The 21247-nt window shown below is 42.8% G+C and overlaps 1 protein-coding gene across 1 annotated transcript in view; it reads left to right on the top strand.

Annotated features, from left to right (window-relative positions):
* MAN2A1 (mannosidase alpha class 2A member 1) overlaps positions 1 to 21247 on the top strand; it is a 414578-nt gene that overhangs the window by 56600 nt on the left and 336731 nt on the right. The window contains exon 4 of the mRNA XM_033929139.1: positions 12630 to 12801. Coding sequence (XP_033785030.1) covers positions 12630 to 12801 — 172 coding nt within the window. The remainder of the gene's footprint in view (positions 1 to 12629; positions 12802 to 21247) is intronic.

Below are 21247 nucleotides of genomic sequence, written 5' to 3'. Positions count from 1 at the left end.
CTCACGAGTGGACACTCGATCCGGTAACTCTACAGTCTATCTTCGCTCAATGGGGCACTCCTCAGATAGACCTCTTTGCAGCTCCTCACAATCACCAGCTGCCCCTATTCTGCTCCAGACTCTACTCCCCTCTCCGTCTGGCAGCGGATGCATTTCTCCTCGATTGGTCAAATCTGTTCCTGTACGCTTTCCCTCCTCTGCCTCTCATGTTGAGAACCTTATTCAAGCTCAAGAGGGAACGAGCCACCATGATTCTGATTGCTCCGAGGTGGCCCAGGCAACATTGGTTCTCCCTTCTACTTCAACTCAGTTCCAGGGAACCTTTTCTTCTTCCACTGTATCCTTCTCTGCTTACACAGCATCAGGAGACCCTTCTACATCCCAACCTCCAGTCTCTGCACCTGACGGCTTGGTATCTCTCGGGCTGACTTCTCATGATACGCTTTTGTCTCAGCCTGTTCGTTCCATTCTAGATGCCTCCAGGAAGCCAGCCACTCTGCAATGTTACCATCAGAAGTGGACGAGATTTTCTTCCTGGTGTCTTCTTCATCATCGTGATCCAACTTCCCTGGCAGTGGAGACGTTGTTGGATTATTTGCTTTCTTTGTCTGACTCTGGCCTTAAGTCTTCTTCCATCAGAGTCCACCTCAGTGCCATTGCTGCTTTTCATGAGCCGATCCATGGAAAACTTCTCTCAGCTCATCCCCTGGTGTCCAGGTTCATGCGGGGTCTTTTCAATGTGAAACCACCTCTTAAAGCCCCTCCTGTTATCTGGGATCTCAATGTGGTTCTTTCCGCCTTGATGAAGCCTCCATTTGAACCTTTGGCTACCGCTTCTTTCAAGTTTCTCACTTGGAAGGTACTTTTCCTTATTGCTCTTACCTCTGCCAGGAGGGTCAGTGAGCTTCATGCACTGGTTGCAGATCCACCTTTTACGGTCTTTCACCATGACAAGGTGGTTCTGCGTACGCATCCAAAGTTTCTCCCTAAGGTTGTCTCTGAATTCCATCTCAACCAATCCATTGTTCTGCCTGTTTTCTTTCCAAAACCTCATTCTCATTCTGGGGAACAAGCTCTGCATACTTTGGATTGTAAGAGGGCTCTAGCTTACTATCTAGAGCGTACGAAACCCCACAGATCAGTTCCCCAACTCTTTCTGTCCTTTGATCCGAATAAATTGGGACGTCCTGTTTCTAAACGTACGTTGTCTAATTGGCTGGCAGCGTGCATTTCATTTTGTTATGCTCAGACCGGACTGACACTGGAAGGTTCTGTCACGGCCCATAAAGTCCGAGCTATGGCAGCATCTGTAGCTTTCCTCCGTTCCACTCCTATTGAGGAAATCTGCAAGGCTGCTACTTGGTCCTCAGTTCATACTTTTACATCTCATTATTGTCTGGATGCTTTCTCCAGAAGGGATGGACACTTCGGCCAATCTGTTTTGCAAAATTTGTTTTCATAATGGCCAACCTTCCCTCCATCCCTCTTTTTGTTAGCTTGGAGGTCACCCATCAGTCAAGAATAGCTGCCTGCTTGTCCTGGGATAAAGCACAGTTACTTACCGTAACAGGTGTTATCCAGGGACAGCAGGCAGATATTCTTGCGTCCCTCCCACCTCCCCGGGTTGGCTTCTTAGCTGGCTTATCATAACTGGGGACCGCGCGCCTCTGTCGGGCGGGAAGGCACTCGCGCGTGCGCGGTGCGGCATGCCAGAACTTTCCAAGTTCTTAGAGTGCAATCACTCTAAAATTGTCCGTACCGGGGCTCCGTCGGTGCCGTCACCCATCAGTCAAGAATATCTGCCTGCTGTCCCTGGATAACACCTGTTACGGTAAGTAACTGTGCTTTTTATCTATCTTACTCGTGCATGTTATCACCAGGGTGGACCTACTCTGGATCCCCATTTGGTGTTTTGATAACAATTAACGGCATTCATTAGAGAGCTACAACTGTGTCAGAGGCCAAGGATTATTTGTGCAAAGAGGGCCTGATGGAAGTGACTGGAATAGCTTCAGGAAAATTAGTGGCACAAAAATTGGAGAAATATTGCTGGCAGGAGACCACCTCAAGAACTAGTAGAAAGCAACAAGTGGAGCAGGGAACGGAGTCGGTGCAGGGGCCTATGGATATTTTGGCCTCTACATGAAGGACAGACTGCAGAACAGTGACTATGTTATAAATAAGCTAATTAAAGACAACTTAAAATGAAAATATGAAACAATTTTAAAGGGAAAATCATCTACACCAGAGGACAACTGAACCCAGTAGAATTCTGGTCACATTATAGCTTGACATCTAACTCAGTATTTGATCCAAATTTTATTTTAGGATGGAAAACTTTTAGCGATGATATTGCACCTTTGAAATAATGTAGGAAAAGACAATGTCCATCAGACAACTGGTATGATACTGACCTAACGACTTTAAAGCGAGAATTACGTGAACTGGAAAGAACATGGTGCAAATCGGGGAAAAACGAAGATAGACATATTTGGTGACTAAAGGTGAAAGAATATAAAAGAACGATAAAAAAAAAAGCATTGCAAACACTACTCTCAAAATATTAAATACGAGAACTTTTCAAAAAATATTCAACTCTGTTTTACATTGATTTACATAAATGTTTCAACTCAGATTCCCCTCCCTCTGCTGCGAATTTAGCCAACTATTTTGCTACAAAAGTCCTTAAATTGAGATCGTTTCTTGTAGGTGTAAGCATAGATTTACCAGTCACTCTAATTGCCTTAGAAAAAAGAAAGTTCACCTGTCGACATGATCTGGAATCATTTCGAAAATCCAGATTGGAACCAATTTCTCAAACTTTACGCAAAATATGTAAAATTCAATTGCCTATTGGACAGTTGCCCACTGACTATTATGAAAGCAGCTCCTACCCCCTTCAAGGCTGAATTTTTCAATTGGGTTTCTTCATATATGTGCACTGGCAAATTTCCGGTGGAACTTAGTCACATCCTTGTGACTCCTACTATTAAAAATTCTAAGGAGTCTGTTTCCCTGACTACCAACTACAGACCTATCGCCAACATACCATTTTTTTCTTAAACTAATGGAAGGCCTAGTTAACATCAATCTCATGAAATATTTAGAGAAATTCTGCATGATTCCCAGTCAGGCTTTCGTACAAATTACAGTACCGAAACAGTTTTAGCTTCCATGACTGATCATCTTTTCCATTTGTTTTTCCGGGACAAAAGCGCATTGCTACTGCAATTTGACTTGAGCAGTGCCTTTGACCTTGTTGACCATGATACTTTGCTTAGATGCCTTGACTCCATCGGCATTTCTGGTCAGGTACTAAACTGGTTCACAGGTTTCCTTAAAAAAATGTTCTTACCAGGTTTACAGGGAAATAACTTTCTCTCAGGCTTGGCGTAACCCTGCGGAGTTCCTCAGGGTTCCCCACTCTCCCCTTCACTCTTCAATATCCACATGGCATCATTGGGAAATATGCTATCCGATTTAAAATTGAAATCATATATATGTGTGTGTGTATGTATATGTATATATATATATATATATATATATATATACACGGATGACATCACAATAATTATTCCTATAACCTCACTGACCCAAGAGACAAAACAATTAATCTCATCTGTCCTTACAAGGGTAGAACAATGGACTACGCAGTTAAAACTAAAACTGAATTCGGAAAAAACTAAAACACCGCAGTTCATCTCATCTTTGGCCTCAAGAAATCAGATCATGTAAGCTCATATTACAAAAAACTACACTGGCTGCTTGTGTAAGCAAGGATCATCTTTAAGTTTGCTTGCCTTTGCTTCAAAACCATAACAGGTTCATCCCCAATCTACCTGTACACGTAGTGCTTACTTCGCGTTTCCATCCTCGAAGGGCTGCATCTACAAGAGATTCCTTGATTGAACACTATCATTCCAAGCAGGCAAATGGAACAAATGTTTAACCAATTTTATTTCGAACACACTTTCTTATCAAACTTTCAGGAAGTCAATCAAAACTTATCTCTTTGACAAATTTCTCTGACTCCACTTCTATTCCGAAAACACTCCCAGATAAACTTGATCAATCTTAAAATGCTAATGTAAGTTTGAAAGTTTTTTTGTATAATTTCTGTCTGTATATAGTCTCTTCCTCTGTAAACTGCTCTGAACTATTTGTGGTATTGCGGTATATAAAAATTAAGTTGTTGTTATATGGATGTGTGGGGAGGAGAAAAGAGTGAGAATGGGCTGTATGAAAGTGTGAGAGGAAGGGGGGCAGTTTGATGTTGTACTTTGAGGTTGGGTGAAAGTTACACGAAATCCTGGAGGAGGGGAGGAAGATGGGGGCAGAGGGGGATGGGGTGAGGAGAGGGGGGACAGAAGTGGATGGAGGGGGAATTTTGGGGGAAGGGGAACCAAGGAGGACCTGGAAAGGGAAATTTTAAGATCTGTAAGGATTGGAAGGAGGAGGAAAGCTGTCCTTGTTTACAGATGATGTATTGGCTATTGTTGAGGCTTCGGAGTCATCTTTGACTGCTCTTAAAGACTCCATGAGTGAATATGGGCAGCTTTTAGGCTTTAAGGCTAATTTATCTAAGACAGAGGCGATGAATATATCTGTATCTGCGGAGAGGGTACAGGAATTACAAAGGACAGTTCCTTTAGATGGGTAAAAGGGCCTATTCGTTATCTAGGAATAAATTTAGGAGCAGAATGAAAGAATTATATCCCCTTAGTAGCAGATATTCAGAAAGATTTAGAACGTTGTCTACCTGGACTTCCAGAAAGCCTTTGACAAGGTACCTCACGAGCGCCTACCAAGGAAACTGTGGAACCACGGGGTAGAAGGGGACATACACAGATGGATCAGAAACTGGCTGGCGGACAGGAAACAGAGGATAGGAGTAAAGGGACACTATTCTGACTGGAAAGGAGTCACGAGTGGCGTCCTGCAAGGGTCAGTGCTGGGACCACTGCTGTTCAATATATTCATTAATGACCTGGAAACAGGGACGAAGTTATAAAATTTGCAGATGACACAAAACTTTCCGGTACGGTTAGATCTGTGGAGGAATGTAAAGAACTTCAAAGGGACCTGAACAAACTGAGCGAGTGGGCAAATAAATGGCAGATGAGCTTCAATGTAGAAAAATGTAAAGTCATGCACACAGGGAAAGGAAACCCGATGTACAACTACACGATGGGGGGGACAATATTGGGGGAAGGCAACCTAGAAAAAGACTTGGGGGTTTTGGTGGATAAAACAATGAAACCAACGGCACAATGCGCAGCGGCCTCAAAAAAGGCAAACAGAATGTTGGGCATTATCAAAAAAGGTATCATTACCAGAACCAAAGCGGTTATCCTCTTGTTGTATAGGGCAATGGTGCAACCACATCTGGAGTACTGCATTCAGTACTGGTCGCCGTACCTTAAGAAGGATAGGGTGATACTCGAGAGGGTCCAGAGAAGAGCAACAAAAATGATAAAGGGCATGGAGAACCTTCCATATGCTGAGAGGCTAGAGAAGCTGGGGCTCTTTTCCCTGGAAAAGCGGAGACTTAGAGGGGATATGATAGAAACTTACAAGATTATGAAGGGTATAGAGAAGGTAAAGAGGGACAGATTCTTCAGACTGGCAGGGGCAACAAAAACTAGAGGGCACTCAAAAAAATTGAAGGGATACAGATTCAGAACAAATGCTAGGAAGTTCTTCACTCAGAGGGTGGTGGACACCTGAAACTCGCTTCCAGAACAGGTGGTAGAGCAGGGTATGATTTTGGGTTTCAAAATGGGATTGGACGAGTTCTTGAAGGAAAAGGGGACTGAAGGGTATAATTAGAGGGATACTATACATGCAAAATGTCTTAAATAATAGATAACTTACAGGCCATTGACCTGGGGGCTGCCGCGGGAGTGGATTGCTGGGCATGATGGACCTGTGGTCTGACTCGGCAGAGGCGATGCTTATGTTCTTATGTTCTCACTTCACTCTCAGCGAGACATATGATGGTTCTCCTAGGTCATATGGCCTCTACAGTTCACGTGATTCCTTTTGCCAGACTTCACCTCAGAATTCCTCAGTGGACCCTGGCATCTCAGTGGGCGCAGACTTTCGACCCACTCTCTCAGCACATTACAGGCATAGAGTGGCATAGAGTGATACGGGTAAGGGTAAATTAGATGCACATCTCCCTTGAGAAGCATACAGTGATATGGGGACTAAAACTATTTCAGGGTACAGCTGGAGGGGCCTCCGCGTGTGCGGATCACCAGACTTGATGGACCCAGGGTCTGATCCGGAGATGGCAATTCTTATGTTCTTATGTACAGTGACTCCTTCGTTGAGACAGTCTCTCCACTGGTGGATGCTTTCTTCCTATCTCTCCAGAGGTTTACTGTTTCAAATGCCTCTTCATCAGAAGGTCCTCACAACAGATTCCTCAACCTATGCTTGAGGGGCTCATCTCGATGGTCTCCTTACTCAAGGGCATTGGTCCAGCACAAATCGTTGGTGTCACATAATCTGTTGGAACTCAGAGTGATATTCAGTGCTCTCAAAGCTTTTGAGCATCTTCTTCACAATCACGTAGTCCTCATTCGTACAGACAATCAAGTAGCCATGTACTATATCAACAAGCAGGGAGGAACACGATATCTTCCCCTGTGCCAGAAGGCTCAGAAGGTTTGGAATTGGGCAATTCTTTCTGAAAGCGGTCTATATTCAAGGAGAGAAAAACTTCCTGGCGGACAAATTGAGTCATCTTCTACAGGCTCACGAATGGACGCTCAATTCCGCGCCTCTCCATCACATTTTTTCTCAGTGGGGAACTCCTCAAATAGATCTCTTTGCATCTCCTCACAACAACAAACTGCCTCAGTTTTGCTCCAGGATATACTCTCCGCCTCGAGGCAGATGCTTTTCCTTTCGAATGGACAAACCAATTTCAGTATGCATTTCCTCTCATTCTCACCATGATTCTGATAGCTCCTTGTTGGCCCAGGCAACCTTGGTTCTCCCTTCTACTTCAACTCAGCAGCAGGGAGCCACTATTTCTACCAGTTTTTCTGACTCTGCTTACACAGAGTCAGGGATCACTACTTCATCCTAACCTGCAGTCTCTGCATCTGACAGCTTGGTACCTTTCAACATAACTGCCAATTTCCAGCTCTCTCAATCTGTAGCAGACATTTTAGAGGCTTCCAGAAAGCATTCTACTAGGCAATGTTACCATCAGAAATGGATTAGGTTTTCTGCTTGGTGCGCCCTTCATAACAAGGAGCCTGAATGTACCTCCTTGTCTTCAATTTTGGATTACCTATTGCGTTTATCTCACTCAGGCCTCAAATCCACATCCATTTGAGTTCCTTTTAGTGCAATTGCTGCTTTTCATCAGCCACTAGAGGGGAAACCTTTATCTGCTCATCCTGTGGTTTCCAGATTTATGAAAGGACTTTTCAATGTCAAGCCACCTCTGAAACCACCTCCCGTGGTTTGGGATCTCAATGTTGTTTTTGCTCAGTTGATGAAGCCTCCATTTGAACCAATGTCTATGGCTCATCTGAAATATCTCACTTGGAAAGTTGTCTTCCTTATTGTTCTTGCGTCTGCTCGCAGAGTCAGTGAGCTACAAGCTTTAGTAGCGGACCCACCTTTCACAGTATTCCATTATGACAAGGTGGTCCTCTGTACTCATCCTAAATTCATACGAAAAGTTGTTTCAGAATTTCATCTCGATCAATCCATTGTTCTTCCAGTGTTTTTTCCAAAGCCTTATTCTCATCCTGGAGAAACAGCTCTTCATACTTTGGACTGCAAGCGTGCTTTGGCTTTCTACTTGCAAAGGACTAAGCCACAAAGATCGTTTCCTCATTTTTTTGTCTCCTTCGATCCAAATAAGTTGGGACATCCAGTTTCCAAGCGCACCATCTCCAACTGGTTGGCTGCTGGCATCTCTTTCTGCTATGTTCAGATTGGACTGCATCTAGAGGGTTGAGTCACAGCCCATAAAGTTAGAGCCATGGCGGCATCTGTAGCTTTCCTTAGATCTACTCCTATTGAGGAAATCTGCAAAGCTGCCATTTGGTCCTCGGTTCATACATTCAGCTCTCATTATTGTCTGGATTCTTTTTCCATATGGGATGGCCATTTAGGCCAGGCAGTTTTACAAAATTTATTCTCCTAAGTTGTTAACACTTCCACCATCCCATTTTGGTTAGCTTGGAGGTCACCCAGATGTGAGAATATGCTGCCTACTTGTCCTGGGATAAAGCACAGTTACTTGCCATAACAGGTGTTATCCAGGGACAGCAGGCGGATATTCTCACAACCCACCCACCTCCCCTGTTGGCTTCTCTGCTAGCTATCTAAACTGAGGAGATGCTGAGGAGACGTGTGCCCTACCTCGGGCAGGAAGGCATTCGCGCATGTACGGTGCGGCAGTCGCGAACTTTCTAAAAGTTACTCAAGCAATTCTGCTTGTGAAGCTGTCCGCATCCAGGCTCCGTAGTTGACGTCGCTCATATGTGAGAATATCTGCCTGCTGTCCCTCGATAACACCTGTTACGGTAAGTAACTGTGCTGTTTGGGATGGAAAAAATTAAGTTCATTCTGCCCACACTAAGTAAGATGAAATGAGGTCAGAAATTCCAGTATAAAAAAGGTTGCCTGCAGCATTAAGAACAGAAAGGCAAAGAAAAATAGTATGCCTTTAATTGTATCTTAAGTTACAATCATTGTGTCACCAAAGCTGCTGGGAAACATCGTGTCAAAGCTGCTGCTCAGGTTACAGCTTCTGTCTTTGTGCAGACAGAAAGCGTTACCCAGGTAGAGGGAACGGTTCTAAGTGCAAGCTGTCTTCAGCTTGAATCCCTCATGATGGAAGTAAAAGAACTGATAGAGGAGGTAGCAATACTGAGAAGAATCCGTGAGAATGAGAGGTGGATTGATGAAATGGTTCATAAGGCATCAAAGATTTCCAGCAGTGGGGAAGAAGAGACTGTGCTGAGAGAAGACAGCTGGACTCAGGTTATGGAACCCTGCAAGATACTTTGACTCCACCTGCCCTTGAACTGAAGAACTGGTATGCTGCCCTGGAAGTGGAGGAGATGAGAGCATCTCAAGGAGAGGAAGGACCAAAGCTTGAAATTCCTAAAATTGCTGGATCCTTGACCACTAGGAGGCATAAGGGTGGATGGCGATTCCCTTCTGAGGGGTACAGAAGCATCCATTTGCAGACCAGACATGATGTCCCGGGAGGTATGCTGTCTACCTGGTGCTAAAATCCAAGATGCTACAGAGAGATTGCAAAGACACTTCAAGCCTGATGACTATTATCCAGTGGTGCTCATCCACATTGGCACTAATGATACTGCCAGTGTAAATGCAACAAAAGTGGTTTTGTGGCTCTGGAAGAGAAGGTGAAGCAGTCAGGTGCGCAGGTGATATTGTCATCCATCCTCCCTGTTGAGGGTAAGGGCCAGGTCATAGAAGCACGTATCATGGAGATGAATGCCTGGCTATGTGGATGGTGTCATCGAGAGTGTTTTGGCTTCCTGGACCATGGGATGATTTTCCAAGGGCTGCTGAGCAGGGATGTTATACATTTATCTAAGAAGGGAAGCAGTGTTTTCAGTGGCAGGCTGGCTAATCTACTGAAGAGGGTTTGAAACTAGAAGTGATGGGGCAGGGTGATCAAAAGCCACCGGGTGAGAATAAGCCCTCAGGTAAGTAAATCACTGAATGCCTCTAAATAATAATAATAACTTTATTCTTTTATACCGCCATAACCGGTATAAAAGCCGGAAGCCTGAGGTCATCATGCCGTTATACAGAACCATGGTGAGACCACATCTGGAATACTGTGTGCAATTCTGGAGGCCATATTACCGTAAAGATGTACTAAGAGCAGAGTCAGTTCAGCGGATGGCCACCAGGATAGTCTCGGGGCTCAAGGATCTCTCATACGAAGAGAGGCTGAACAAGCTGTGGCTCTACTCTCTCGAGGAACGTAGGGAGAGGGGAGACATGATTGAGACATTTAAATACATCTCCGGACGTATCGAGGTGGAAGAAGATATTTTCCTTCTCCAAGGACCCTCAGCCACAAGAGGGCATCCGCTTAAACTCAGGGGCGGGAAATTTCATGGGGACACCAGAAAGTATTTTTTCACCGAAAGAGTGGTTGATCATTGGAACAAGCTTCCAATACATGTAATCGAGGCCAACAGCGTGCCAGATTTTAAGGGTAAATGGGATGCCCATGTGGGATTCTTAAGAGGGTGGAGTTAAGGATGGGTCATTAGGAGAGGGATCTCCAGGAGAGCAGACTCAGGGGGGTGGGTCTGTGAAGTGGGCAGACTTGATGGGCTATGGCCCTTATCTGCCGTCATTTTTTCTATGTTTCTATGTTTCTATAACCAAAAGTTCTAGGCAGTTTACACTAAAAAGAGCTGGACACTCAGCTAAATACAATAATACAGTAAAGAATGCAAATATTTGTAAAATAGAATTTCAATAATAAACTCACTAAGTAATAAACGTACCGAAAACTGCAATAGGATAACATAGCTTGCTGAATACATTTTACCTAACCAAGATTGTTGCCTACCGGCTTAAAATGCTAGGGTCCTATCTAAGAAGGTCTTATATCTACATCCATTAATTTTTGGATAAGCAAATAAGTAGAAGTTTCTAGTTTCTCTTGATAGTCTATGCAACACAAAATGAGGAAAAAGGTAAGCTGGAAACAATCCCGATATCAGTTTAAAGCAGATACAGGAAAATTTGAATAATACTCTTGCCTCCAAAGGCAGCCAATGAAGTAAACTATAATATGGACTACTATGGCTGTTCTTTTTTAAACCAAAAATCAATTGAACAGCTGTATTCTGAATTATCCATAATTTCCTTAGAATTTTTTTGGGTGCTCCTAAATAGATGATGTTACAATAATCTAAAATAGATAAAACTAATGCCTGCACCAATAGTCTGAACGATAAAGGATCAAAATATTTTTTTATGGTTCTTTATTTCCACAATGTAAAAATGCATTTTTGTACCACTAAGTTTGTGTGTTCTGCTAGTGTTAAATGTCAGTCTAGTGTGAGTCCAGAGTTTTGATAGATTTAATAATTGGGTAGTCATGACCCGTTAAGATGAAGCAATGAGTTTGTTATTTTGTCGTTGGTACTAGCCAAGTAAAGTTTGGTCTTTTCCGTATTGAGTTTCAGTTTGAAATTAATTGTCCACTATTCTATCTGATTCATAATAGAAGATATCTGGTTTAAAATTTCAGTGGTAAAATTATTTAGAGGGATTAAAATAGAAATGTCGTCATCTGCATATATATAAAATTTTACATTTAAACTCTGTAATAAATGTCCTAAAGGGGAAATGTAGATGTTGAATAAGGTAGGCGATAGCGGAGAACCTTGGGGCACACCAGATGGGTTGCTCTATGAATGAGAATAGTTACCGTCACAAATCATTTGATAAGATCTATTCTTCAAAAAACCTTGAAACCAGTTCCAGACCCTTCCTGAAAGTCCTATTGTGTCTAAATAACTCAACAATATTTCATGATCTACTAGATCAAAGTCACTACTAAAATCTAGCTGAAGAATTAAGGCACTAGTGCCTTTGCTAAATAGACCATGAAGATAATCAAGCATCGAAGTTAAGACGGTCTCCATACTATATCCTCTTCTAAATCCTGACTGATGGTAATTAAGGATATTAAATTTATCCAAATAACTTACTAATTCTAAATTAACTAAACCTTCCAGTAATTTGGTAAACAAAGGAATGTTTGCTATGGGTCTATAATTGGATTTCATGGCAATTGATACCTTCTGATTTTTAAGAATAGGGGTAATCAAAATTTTGACCTAATTCATCAGGAAACAGTCCCGTAATCAAAGAAAAAGTAGCCCATTTAAATAAATCCACTTTAAAAGTAGATGAAACATTTTTCATTACGTTTGGGGGACAATCGTCCAGCAAACAGTTCGATTTGACATATTTATTGAACAACTTTAAAAACTGTTACCAGTCTGGGGCTTGGAAATGATCCCAGGACATATCAGGATGGGAAAAGGGGGCAATGTCTGGAAAGCAGTATATAATAATGCTTGAAGTATGGGAAACAAGATTCTGGATCTAGAAGCAGTGATGGGAGAAGATAAGTTGGATATAGTGGTGAGAAGGATAAAAGTCATAGAAGGAAGGAGTGGGCTACTAGTTAGAGCTCCAGTCTCAGCACCCTGAGGTTGTGGGTTCAAACCCTGCTCTGCTCCCTGTGACCCTGGGCAAGTCACTTAATCCTCCACTGCCCCAGGTATGCTAGATAGATTGTAAGCCCATTGAGACAGATAGGGAAAATGCTTGAAGTACCTGTATGTAACCGCTTTGAGTGCAGTTGTATAACAACAAAAAGATGGTATATAAGACTCTATAAACACTTTAGAAAAAATGTTATAATACAATATGCTCGCCTAAAGGTCTGTTTTCCAACCTAGGCATCCTATATAAAATTATCCTCTGACTACAATATTAATATAACTTCAGTTAGATTAATGTAGTTGTAGACTGGAATTAAAATCTAACTTTATATAATCTATAATTGCCTCTCTGATTTTTAGGATGGATCAAGACATTTGATGATTATTTCCGTGACCAGACACAACATATCCTGAATAATATGGTGGTGAAGCTGCAAGAAAACAACAAGAGAAAATTCATATGGGCTGAAATTTCCTACTTTTCAAAGTGGTGGATTGGAATAGATATACAGAAAAGAGAAGCTGTGAAAAGGTACATCTTTTATCTGTAATATCACAATTCTCCTATATGAAATTTGATTTTCAAAGTAAAATACAGCCACACATAGCACAAAGTACCTAGAAACCTGTGGTACTTTTGTATGTCTAAGATCTAGATGTACTAAACAACGGTTGGTAAGACCATGTGGAATGCTGTGGGCCAGTCTTTTGGAGGTGATTCCGAAACAGCAATCGATGCTCAAACAAGTTTGCAAGCAAATGATTTGCATGGAGGTTTGCAGTAATCTCCATTCGATCCTATCTGATCGGTCACAGTGAATGCGATTCTCACACATGCGCAGAATGGTCCAGTTGTACGCATGTACCAGATTTGCTACGTCAGTCATAGGCATGGATTATTGTAGCACATCATATGTGTATGTCATTGACGCGTGTCGAAGGCATCAGCTGCAAAGTATTCTTCTTGCAAAGCATTGTATAACATGGCCGTTAGAGATTTCTTTCCTTCTTTTGGAGCTGTTGGAAGGAGCTTTTGGAAAAGAAAAGCGAACAGGCGGCATTTACAGAACAGTTTTATTTTGGGTTTTGTCTTTTCCGGTTAGTGCTGTATAAAGTTCTGGCACCCAGCTTGTACGTATTTTAATCATGAGGAACAAAAATTTTAGCCTTCTCTCATTGGCTCCATCTTTTTGGTGCCCTCTGTTTTTATATTTTATGCTGTTAACAGACACGCATAAGATGCACCTTCAACACGTGCTCACATCATGCATATAACACATGTATACTTTCCTGCTATTCTAAGAACTATAATTATGATATAAATGTTATAAATATATTAATTTAAAGGCTGAACTATCAGTAACAAACTCATATCAAGTAAATTTAATTACCAGACCTCAAACACGCAAGGTACTACTTATTAATTTTTCGTGCCCTTACTGGGGTGATGTGTTTATTATCAGTTTTGGTAAAGTAATGTGTGCAAATTAATTTTTAAATTATTTTTAACAGGCTCTATAGCAGGGGTGTACAGGGTGATGCGGTGTTTTCCTCTGCTGCCCCCAGGTGATTTTCAGTCTTGCCGGCTCCATCCTCCGTCTTGCTGCAGCATTGCTCAAAGCCGCGAGCAGCAAATCCTATGTGCCTCTTGCGGCTAACCTGGAAGTGTTCCCTCTGACGTTGGTGACGTCAGAGGGAACGCTTCCAGATCAGCTGCAGGAGGCGCGTGGAAGTCGCTGCCCACGGCTTTGAGCGCATGCTGCAGGCACTTAAACATCATCGGAAGCATCAATAACTTAAAAAAAAAAATGGGCAGCACCTTGGGCTGCCACCGCTCCATTCCCCAAGACCCTTCAGCCAGATCCTAGTGACTGAACATCAACATAGCCACTGAGGAGGAGCTGATGATCCTGCGGGGGTAAGCCGGGCTGTGGCGCGCTTAGTCTGCAGAGCGAAGAGGTTGAGCTCCCTGCCGGCGGCCCGGGACAGCTGCAGGTAGCGTGCGTGCCCCTCGAGCCCTTCCCCAGCATGCACAAGTGCCGACCCTTGCTGCGTGTGGCCATGTGGAACCTACAGCGCTGCTCCATGGACAAGGCCTACAACCCAGTACTCTGCATGACCTGTCTGGAGAACTGGTAGGGATCAGCGGTTTTAAGCAAATGCTTCAATTTGGCCAGGAGGGGTATTTGCTGTACTGCTGATGGGTGTGGGGGGGGGGGGGGGAGAAATGCTGCTTTTGCACAGGGAAGGGAAGGGGAAAGAGAAATGATGCTTCTTCATCCAATTGGGGAGAGAGAGGGAAAGAGGGAGAAGGAAAAGGGGGAGGAATGAGAGATGCCAAGTCCATGGGAGGGAGATACCAGACCATGGAGGGGGCAGAAGACATGCCAGGGCATTGGGGGGGAGGGAAGGAGACAGATGCCAGGCCAGGGGAAAGGAAAGAAGGAGGGAGGGAGAGAAAAGAAGGAGAGGGGATGCCAGATAATGGAGGGAGAGGGGAAGGGGGAGTTGGAAGGAGAGGAGAAATGCCAGGGCATGGGGGAAGGGAAGGGAAACTAAGGAAACAAATGCCAGACCAGAGGGAGAAGAGGTGCCAGAGAAGGAGGTACCAGGGCATGGGGGGAGGGAAGGGAAGGTGATAGAGATGCCAGACCATAGGTTGAAATGGTTAGGGAGGAAGGAAAGGAGAAGAAAGAGATGCCAGACCATAGGGTGAAATGGTTAGGGAGGAAGGAAAGGAGAAGAAAGAGATGCCAGAGCATAGGGGAGGGGTGGAGACCGAAAAATGAAGAGGGGTAAAGCTGAAATGAATCATATACAAAGGAGAGATGGGACACAGGATAGACAGTTTATGGAAGGACCCCTCTCTTCTCCAGTCTCATAAAGATCCAAGCTCTTCCCCTGTGCTAAAATAATCTTTAAAATCAACGGGCTTAGGAACTGGAAGTTACAGACACCAGCAGCGAGTAGCCCTTCAGGAGAAGGCAGAGAGGGCTGGGGGCAGCAGTGAAGGAGACAGAATGAAGGGAAAGATAGAGGGGAGCATGAGCCATAAGATGGAAGAATGGAGGGAGTGAAAGAAAGAGATGCAGAGGTGAGGGAGATAATAGAAAGGGATAATTGGGTGTCTGAGAGAAGGAAAGAGATGGTGCAATTGGGGAGATAAAGAAAGAGGAGAACTGTTGGGCAGAGAGAGGAGGGATAGAGAGAGAGAGAATTATTGGACATGGTGGTGGGAGAAGAGTGAGGTAGAGATGCATGGGCGCAGAGAGAAGGGGGGAACATGTTGGGCCGCGGAAGCCTCCTGGACTTTTTTTTTTTTTTTGAGAGAGGGCAGGGTATTAAAAGAAGTGCCAGATTGGGCCTGGTGGGAGAGCTTATGGGGCCAGAAACAGAGGACAGAGAGAGAGATGGTAGGCAATGGTCTGAAGGGAGAGAACTTGGACCTGGAGTAGTGTGGAGGAAGAGGGAAAGAGATACTTGAAGGGAGAACTGTTGGGAAGATAAAGAAAGAAATGGTGGACCTGGGGAAGGGAAGCAGGCAGGCACGGGGAGAGATGGGATGGGGGCAGTTGGGAAGAGAAAGGGAAAGAAGTTAGATCTGAGGATGGGAAGGAGGGAGAAATGTTAGGCCTCTGGATGGAAGGCAGAGAGATGCAGCATCTCTCTTTTTTTCTCTCCATTTCATTGTTCAGCATCAAGGGGGAAGGGAAGAAGAAAAACAGAAAAGAGAGGGAGCAAAATGTTGGACCATGGAGATAGAGGAGGAGAAATGGAAACATGGAAGGGCGGGAGGGAAGAGAGCTGGGATAAGATGATGCTAGGGAATGGAAAGAAAGGGACAGGGAGTTTTAGTCTGACCAGTGGAGAGAGGGAGGTGGATTCTGAAAGTGGTGAGCCATGTGGATGAGGTCAAAATGGAGATGACAAGATGAGTGAAAGAGCAGTGAGTACAGTGGTAGAAATGCAGTAATGGGGAGTAGATAGAAAGGAATAGGAGGCTGGGAAAGGAGTGAGATGGAAAATGGGAGAGCTAGAGACTGAGAGAAGATGGAGAATTGAGAGATAGCTGAACATTTAAAAAGAAGAAGGGTGAGAAAGAAGGCAAGATTTGAATAGACAGAGGCAGAAAATAAAAGTTAAAAAAGCTGAAAGGGAAAAATCAATACATTGGAGACAGGCATGAGAAAGAAATGGAACGAGAGAAGAGGAGAAAAAAATGGACAGCAGACACTGGAAAGAGAATTAGTTGAAGATAGAGAAAAAGCGGAAAGAGAAACTGGGACCAAGATGATAGAAAAACAAAACATCCAGACAACAAGGTAGAAAAAATTGTTTTATTTTGAATTTATTAACTGGACTATGTTAGCTTTGGGATATGTGCATCACAGTTATTTTTGTATTCAGTGGTGTAGTCATATGCAGCTGATTTCGGGGAGGGACTGGAGCCAAAATTTAGTGGATGGGCACCAAAGTTTCTCCTTGCCTGAGTGCAATTTATAAATACTTGAGCTAGTGGGGATTCCCAAGCCCTGCCAACTGAAGACATCTTCCTCCAGTCTGGCAACTCAAAATCTCCAAGCTTTGCAGCCAATGGCAATATCCTCAAGCTGCCACTGCTTAAGGCAGCAGCTCTGCAATATTGCTGCCAGCTGCAGAACTTGGGAAGTTGGAGGGGGAGGAGGTGGCTGTCATTTGGTGAGGCTTGTGGATCCCTACTAGCTACAGCAGGGGAGATATTCATTTTGAGGGAGCCTAAGCTCAAAGTGGGAGGCCCAAAAAAGCAGTAATATTTACCCTGATTAAAAGATCCTCCACGTGCGCTGCTGACAGCTGATTCAGCATCCCCGCTCTGATGAGGCTCACCTCTGAAGAGGCTCACAGTAGCTGTAATAGAAGTGAATGGGAGAATCAGGAGCACACATCCCTGCTCATCAGAATGGGGATACGGAAGCCTGTGGCTGCTCTCACTGTCAGCGGTGTACGTGGAGGATCACTCAGTCACAGTAAGTATTCCTCTCCATAGTGTCCCTTTAATGAAGGTTTATTATTAGATATGTACATCTTCTGTATTAGTGATTGCAAATTTGGGACCTGCTCAACCTTTTTTTGGCTCATCAGCTAATATTAGTGTTTGTGCGGCCCCAGAAAACTTTTTTTCGGCCAATTCAGCCCAGGGAAGCCAAAAGATTGGACACCCCTGCTCTATAGTTTATTGAACATCTCTGCATTTTTCCTTGCTTAATTGATTTGAACTATCAGTAAGACACGTAAGCGACTTTTTTTGGATTGCTAAAAGTGGTCGCTTTTTTTGTGCATTGTGAAGCAATTGTAGAACATCAATCGGTTGGCTAGTTTACATGGCATTTCAATAGTAATGACCTTATTTGCATGGCTGGATCGGAGAATGAGCGATTGTGAGTGCTTTGAAAATGAGCTTCAGTGTGTGTAATACTTGCTGTATTGTTGCATTATTGTAGATGATATTAGTAAACTGCTTTGAATGCCAAAGCTACAAAAAGGCGGTATACAAGTCCCCATTCCCTTTCCCTGTTTAGTGGAATAAAGGACATTGAGGTTATTTTCTTTCTTTTTTTTTTAAGAGAAGTACTTTGTGCCCATAGGTATTTTAAATGGTATCTGCCATTTAAAGGCAGTAAGCAGTAATTTTTATCTGGTTAACTGTAATGGCATATACTTGGGAAAAAGCACTGAATAATATACTCAGAGAATTATCCAGATAAATTTAGGGCAGGTTGTACTTGTCTAGCTTAGTTTAGCTCTACCTGTGGCTGACATTGTGTCTAGGCATTGAATTCTTGGACAGAATTTACCTCCCTATCCCCCTTTTACAATGCCACTTTAGGCTTTTTTAATAGCTGGCCACGGCAGTATTAGCTCCAACTCTCAGAGAACTTCTATGAGCGTTGGAGGTAATACCACAAAGAAAAAATGGGGAGACCCGATGATCCACAGTGAAAACAATCCACCGATGAAAACAAAAACTGTGGATAGGGTCCGGGTGGATTTTTATCACCATAATTTTTAGCATTGTACTTTTTTAAATTGAATTTTCATGGTTTTATATGTCAGTGTTTAATAAATTATCTCCAGAACATCTGTATCCACAATTTTTGTTTTCATTGGAGGTAATACCACCATGGCCAGTGATAAAAATGCCTAACATGGCTTTGTAAAAGGGGAGGTTAGCTAGTAAGTGGAGAGTAATTTTGAAATCTTAGGGTTTTCTAGCTAATTCATTCAATGTTAGTGTCTTGGCTATACTGTATATATTTTTTTCTGTTCAGCAATATAATTTTGAACAATCAGAAATATAGAGACATTTTTACAGCTGCTAACATGCTGCTAACACAGTAAAAAAAAAAAAAAAGTAGACTACTGTAGGATGCGCTACACCATCATGTAGTAGATTTAGAATATGCATATACAAAGAAAATTATTGTAATTTAACTAATGAAAACTGTGTATCACCAATAAACTTGCAAAACAATTTGAACACAGTGAATGAATGATATCCAGTTTTAATAATAGGGAAAAGACCTCAAATACACCCGTGTCAAAAACAAAGGGCTCCTTTTACTAAGGTGCGCTAGTGTTTTTAGCGCATGCACAAGATTAGTGTGCGCTAACCGAAAAATTACTGCCTGCTTAAAAGGAGGTGGTAGCTGCTAGCGCACGTGGCATTTTAGCGCACACTATTCCAAGTGTTAAGGCCCTAACTTACCTTTGTAAAAGGAGCCCAAAGTTTTGTAAAGACACTAGTATGGGATTAAAGGTAGGTCAAAACCCCCCATTATCAACACAAAATAGTGGTAAATGAAAAATAAATTCAAAAAGTGTGCTCAAATTAATTTTAAATATTTTCAACAGTGCACAACTAATTTTCTTACGCTTTTCTTTTCAAAAGTTTATGTCTAAAATTCAAAGTTACTTCTCTATTAAGCACAATGCTTAAATTCACGCAGACAGAAAATAGCTGATTCTCAAACATAAAGTCATGTCGAACTTGTGAAAAAACTACAAACAGTAGAGACAATAATCCACTTGGCATGGCTCAAAAAGAAACTTAGAGAAACTTAGGGAGCTGAAAGATAAGTGTTCTCAAAGTTTCTTTTTGAGCCGTGCCAATAAGTGCTCTCTAAGTTTCTTTTTGAGTCGTGCCAATAAGTGCTCTCAAGTTTTCTTTTGAGCCTTGCCAAGTGGATTATTTTCTCTACTGTTTGTAGTTTATTTTACAAGTTCGACAAGATTTTATGTTTGCCAATCCAACTATTTTCTGTCTGCTTGAATTTAAGTTCTGTGATTATAAGAGAAGGAACTTTGGAAAAAAATGTATAAAAATAGTTGTGCACTGTTGAAAGTATTTAAAATTAATTTGAGCACACTTTTTGAATTTATTTTTCATTTACCACTATTTTGTGCTGACCTATGATAGAACCTGTAACCCCAAACTAGTGTCTTTGCAAAACTTTGTTTTTGACATGGGGGGGGGGGGGTATTTGAGGTATTTATCCCATTATTGAAATTGGATATCATTCATTTGCTAAAAAAATAATAATTATTTACATTTATTTTTTAAGGATGTGTGTCAGGGACAGAGAATGGGCATTCGTGCGCTAATTAGTGTATTATACCTATGTTATTGCATGCTAACTGGTTAGTGCACAGATAATGCAGGAGCCCTTATTGCCTACAAAACAGGAGGCAGCAAGTAAACAGGAAGCAGCAAGTACTACTGTGGTAATTTTTAAAAATGGCTATGTGCTAAAAGCTTAGACCTGCATTTTTCCCTGCTTTGACTACTGTAATAGCCTTTTAGTGGGAACCTCAAAGAACCATCTGAGAGCCCTACAAGTTGCTCAAGATGCCACAGAATCATTGTTAGTACTGGGAAATTTGACAATATAACTCTAACTTTAATTTTGCTTCACTGACTTCCAATAGAACAGAGAATTGTTGTTTAAGGCCCCTCCCATGGGAGGGACCTTAGGCGTCCTTGTCAATTAGAGGGGAGTAGCCTGAAGCTCTGATTGGCCTAGGTTGTATAAGGCCCCTCTTATGGGGAGGGGCCTTAAACAACATGGGAAGCTTAGAGAATCATGGCAGGTGATGGTCGCTATTCAACTAGCTCCTGAATTCTGGCTGTGACTGGAAAATTATTTTCTCATGTTGAGGTTTCTCTTCAGTGAGACTGCCATTCTATTTCTCCTTTGAGGTTTCTCTTCAGTGAGATGGCAGTTTTATTTCCCCTGTTGAGGTTTCTCTTCAGTGAGACAGGGGTGTCTGGCTGAATGGTGCCGGCTTTAGTGGTTACACCTGGGCCCCCCCAGGTCCCTGCCTCACCCTCCCTCCAATGATAGAGGGTCTGGTGGGTCTCAATTTTTCTTCTTTCCCTTCACTGTAAAAAAAAAAAAAAAAAAAAAGGTGACCACAGTGACTATTAAACAATGCTGCCCTCATAGTGCTGAACAACCGGCATCTCCTGGCACTATCAACAAAGTTGTGAGTATATGTTTTATCCCAGGACAAGCAGGCATGATATTCTCACATGTGGGTGACGTCATCTACGGAGCCCCAGCGCGGACAGCTTTTCAAGCAAACTTGATTGAAGTTTCAAGTTTGCTACACTGCACCACGCATGTGCATGCCTTCTTGCCCACTAGAGGGCGCATCCCACCTCGTGGTCCTCAGTTCAGTTTTTTCCGCGGAGCCAGAAGCCCTGTGGAATTTGAGCTCTGCTAAAAATTGCCTTCTGTCGCCGCGTCCGGTGTATTTTAATCGGTCGTGGTACTTGATTTATCTTTTCTTTTGTTTTGTACTACTTTAAAAAAAAAAAAAAAAAAAAAGAACAGAGATTTTTCTCTACGTTCGGCTCCAGGGGCTCCCGTGAGCCGCGATCCGGCCTCCTTTTTCGGTCGGTTCGGTTTTCATGTCCCGTCCCTTGACGGGTTTCAAGA

The sequence above is a fragment of the Geotrypetes seraphini genome, chromosome 1 (assembly GCF_902459505.1).
Source record: "Geotrypetes seraphini chromosome 1, aGeoSer1.1, whole genome shotgun sequence".
NCBI lineage: Eukaryota > Metazoa > Chordata > Amphibia > Gymnophiona > Dermophiidae > Geotrypetes > Geotrypetes seraphini.
This window is presented reverse-complemented; position numbering and strand designations above follow the sequence as displayed.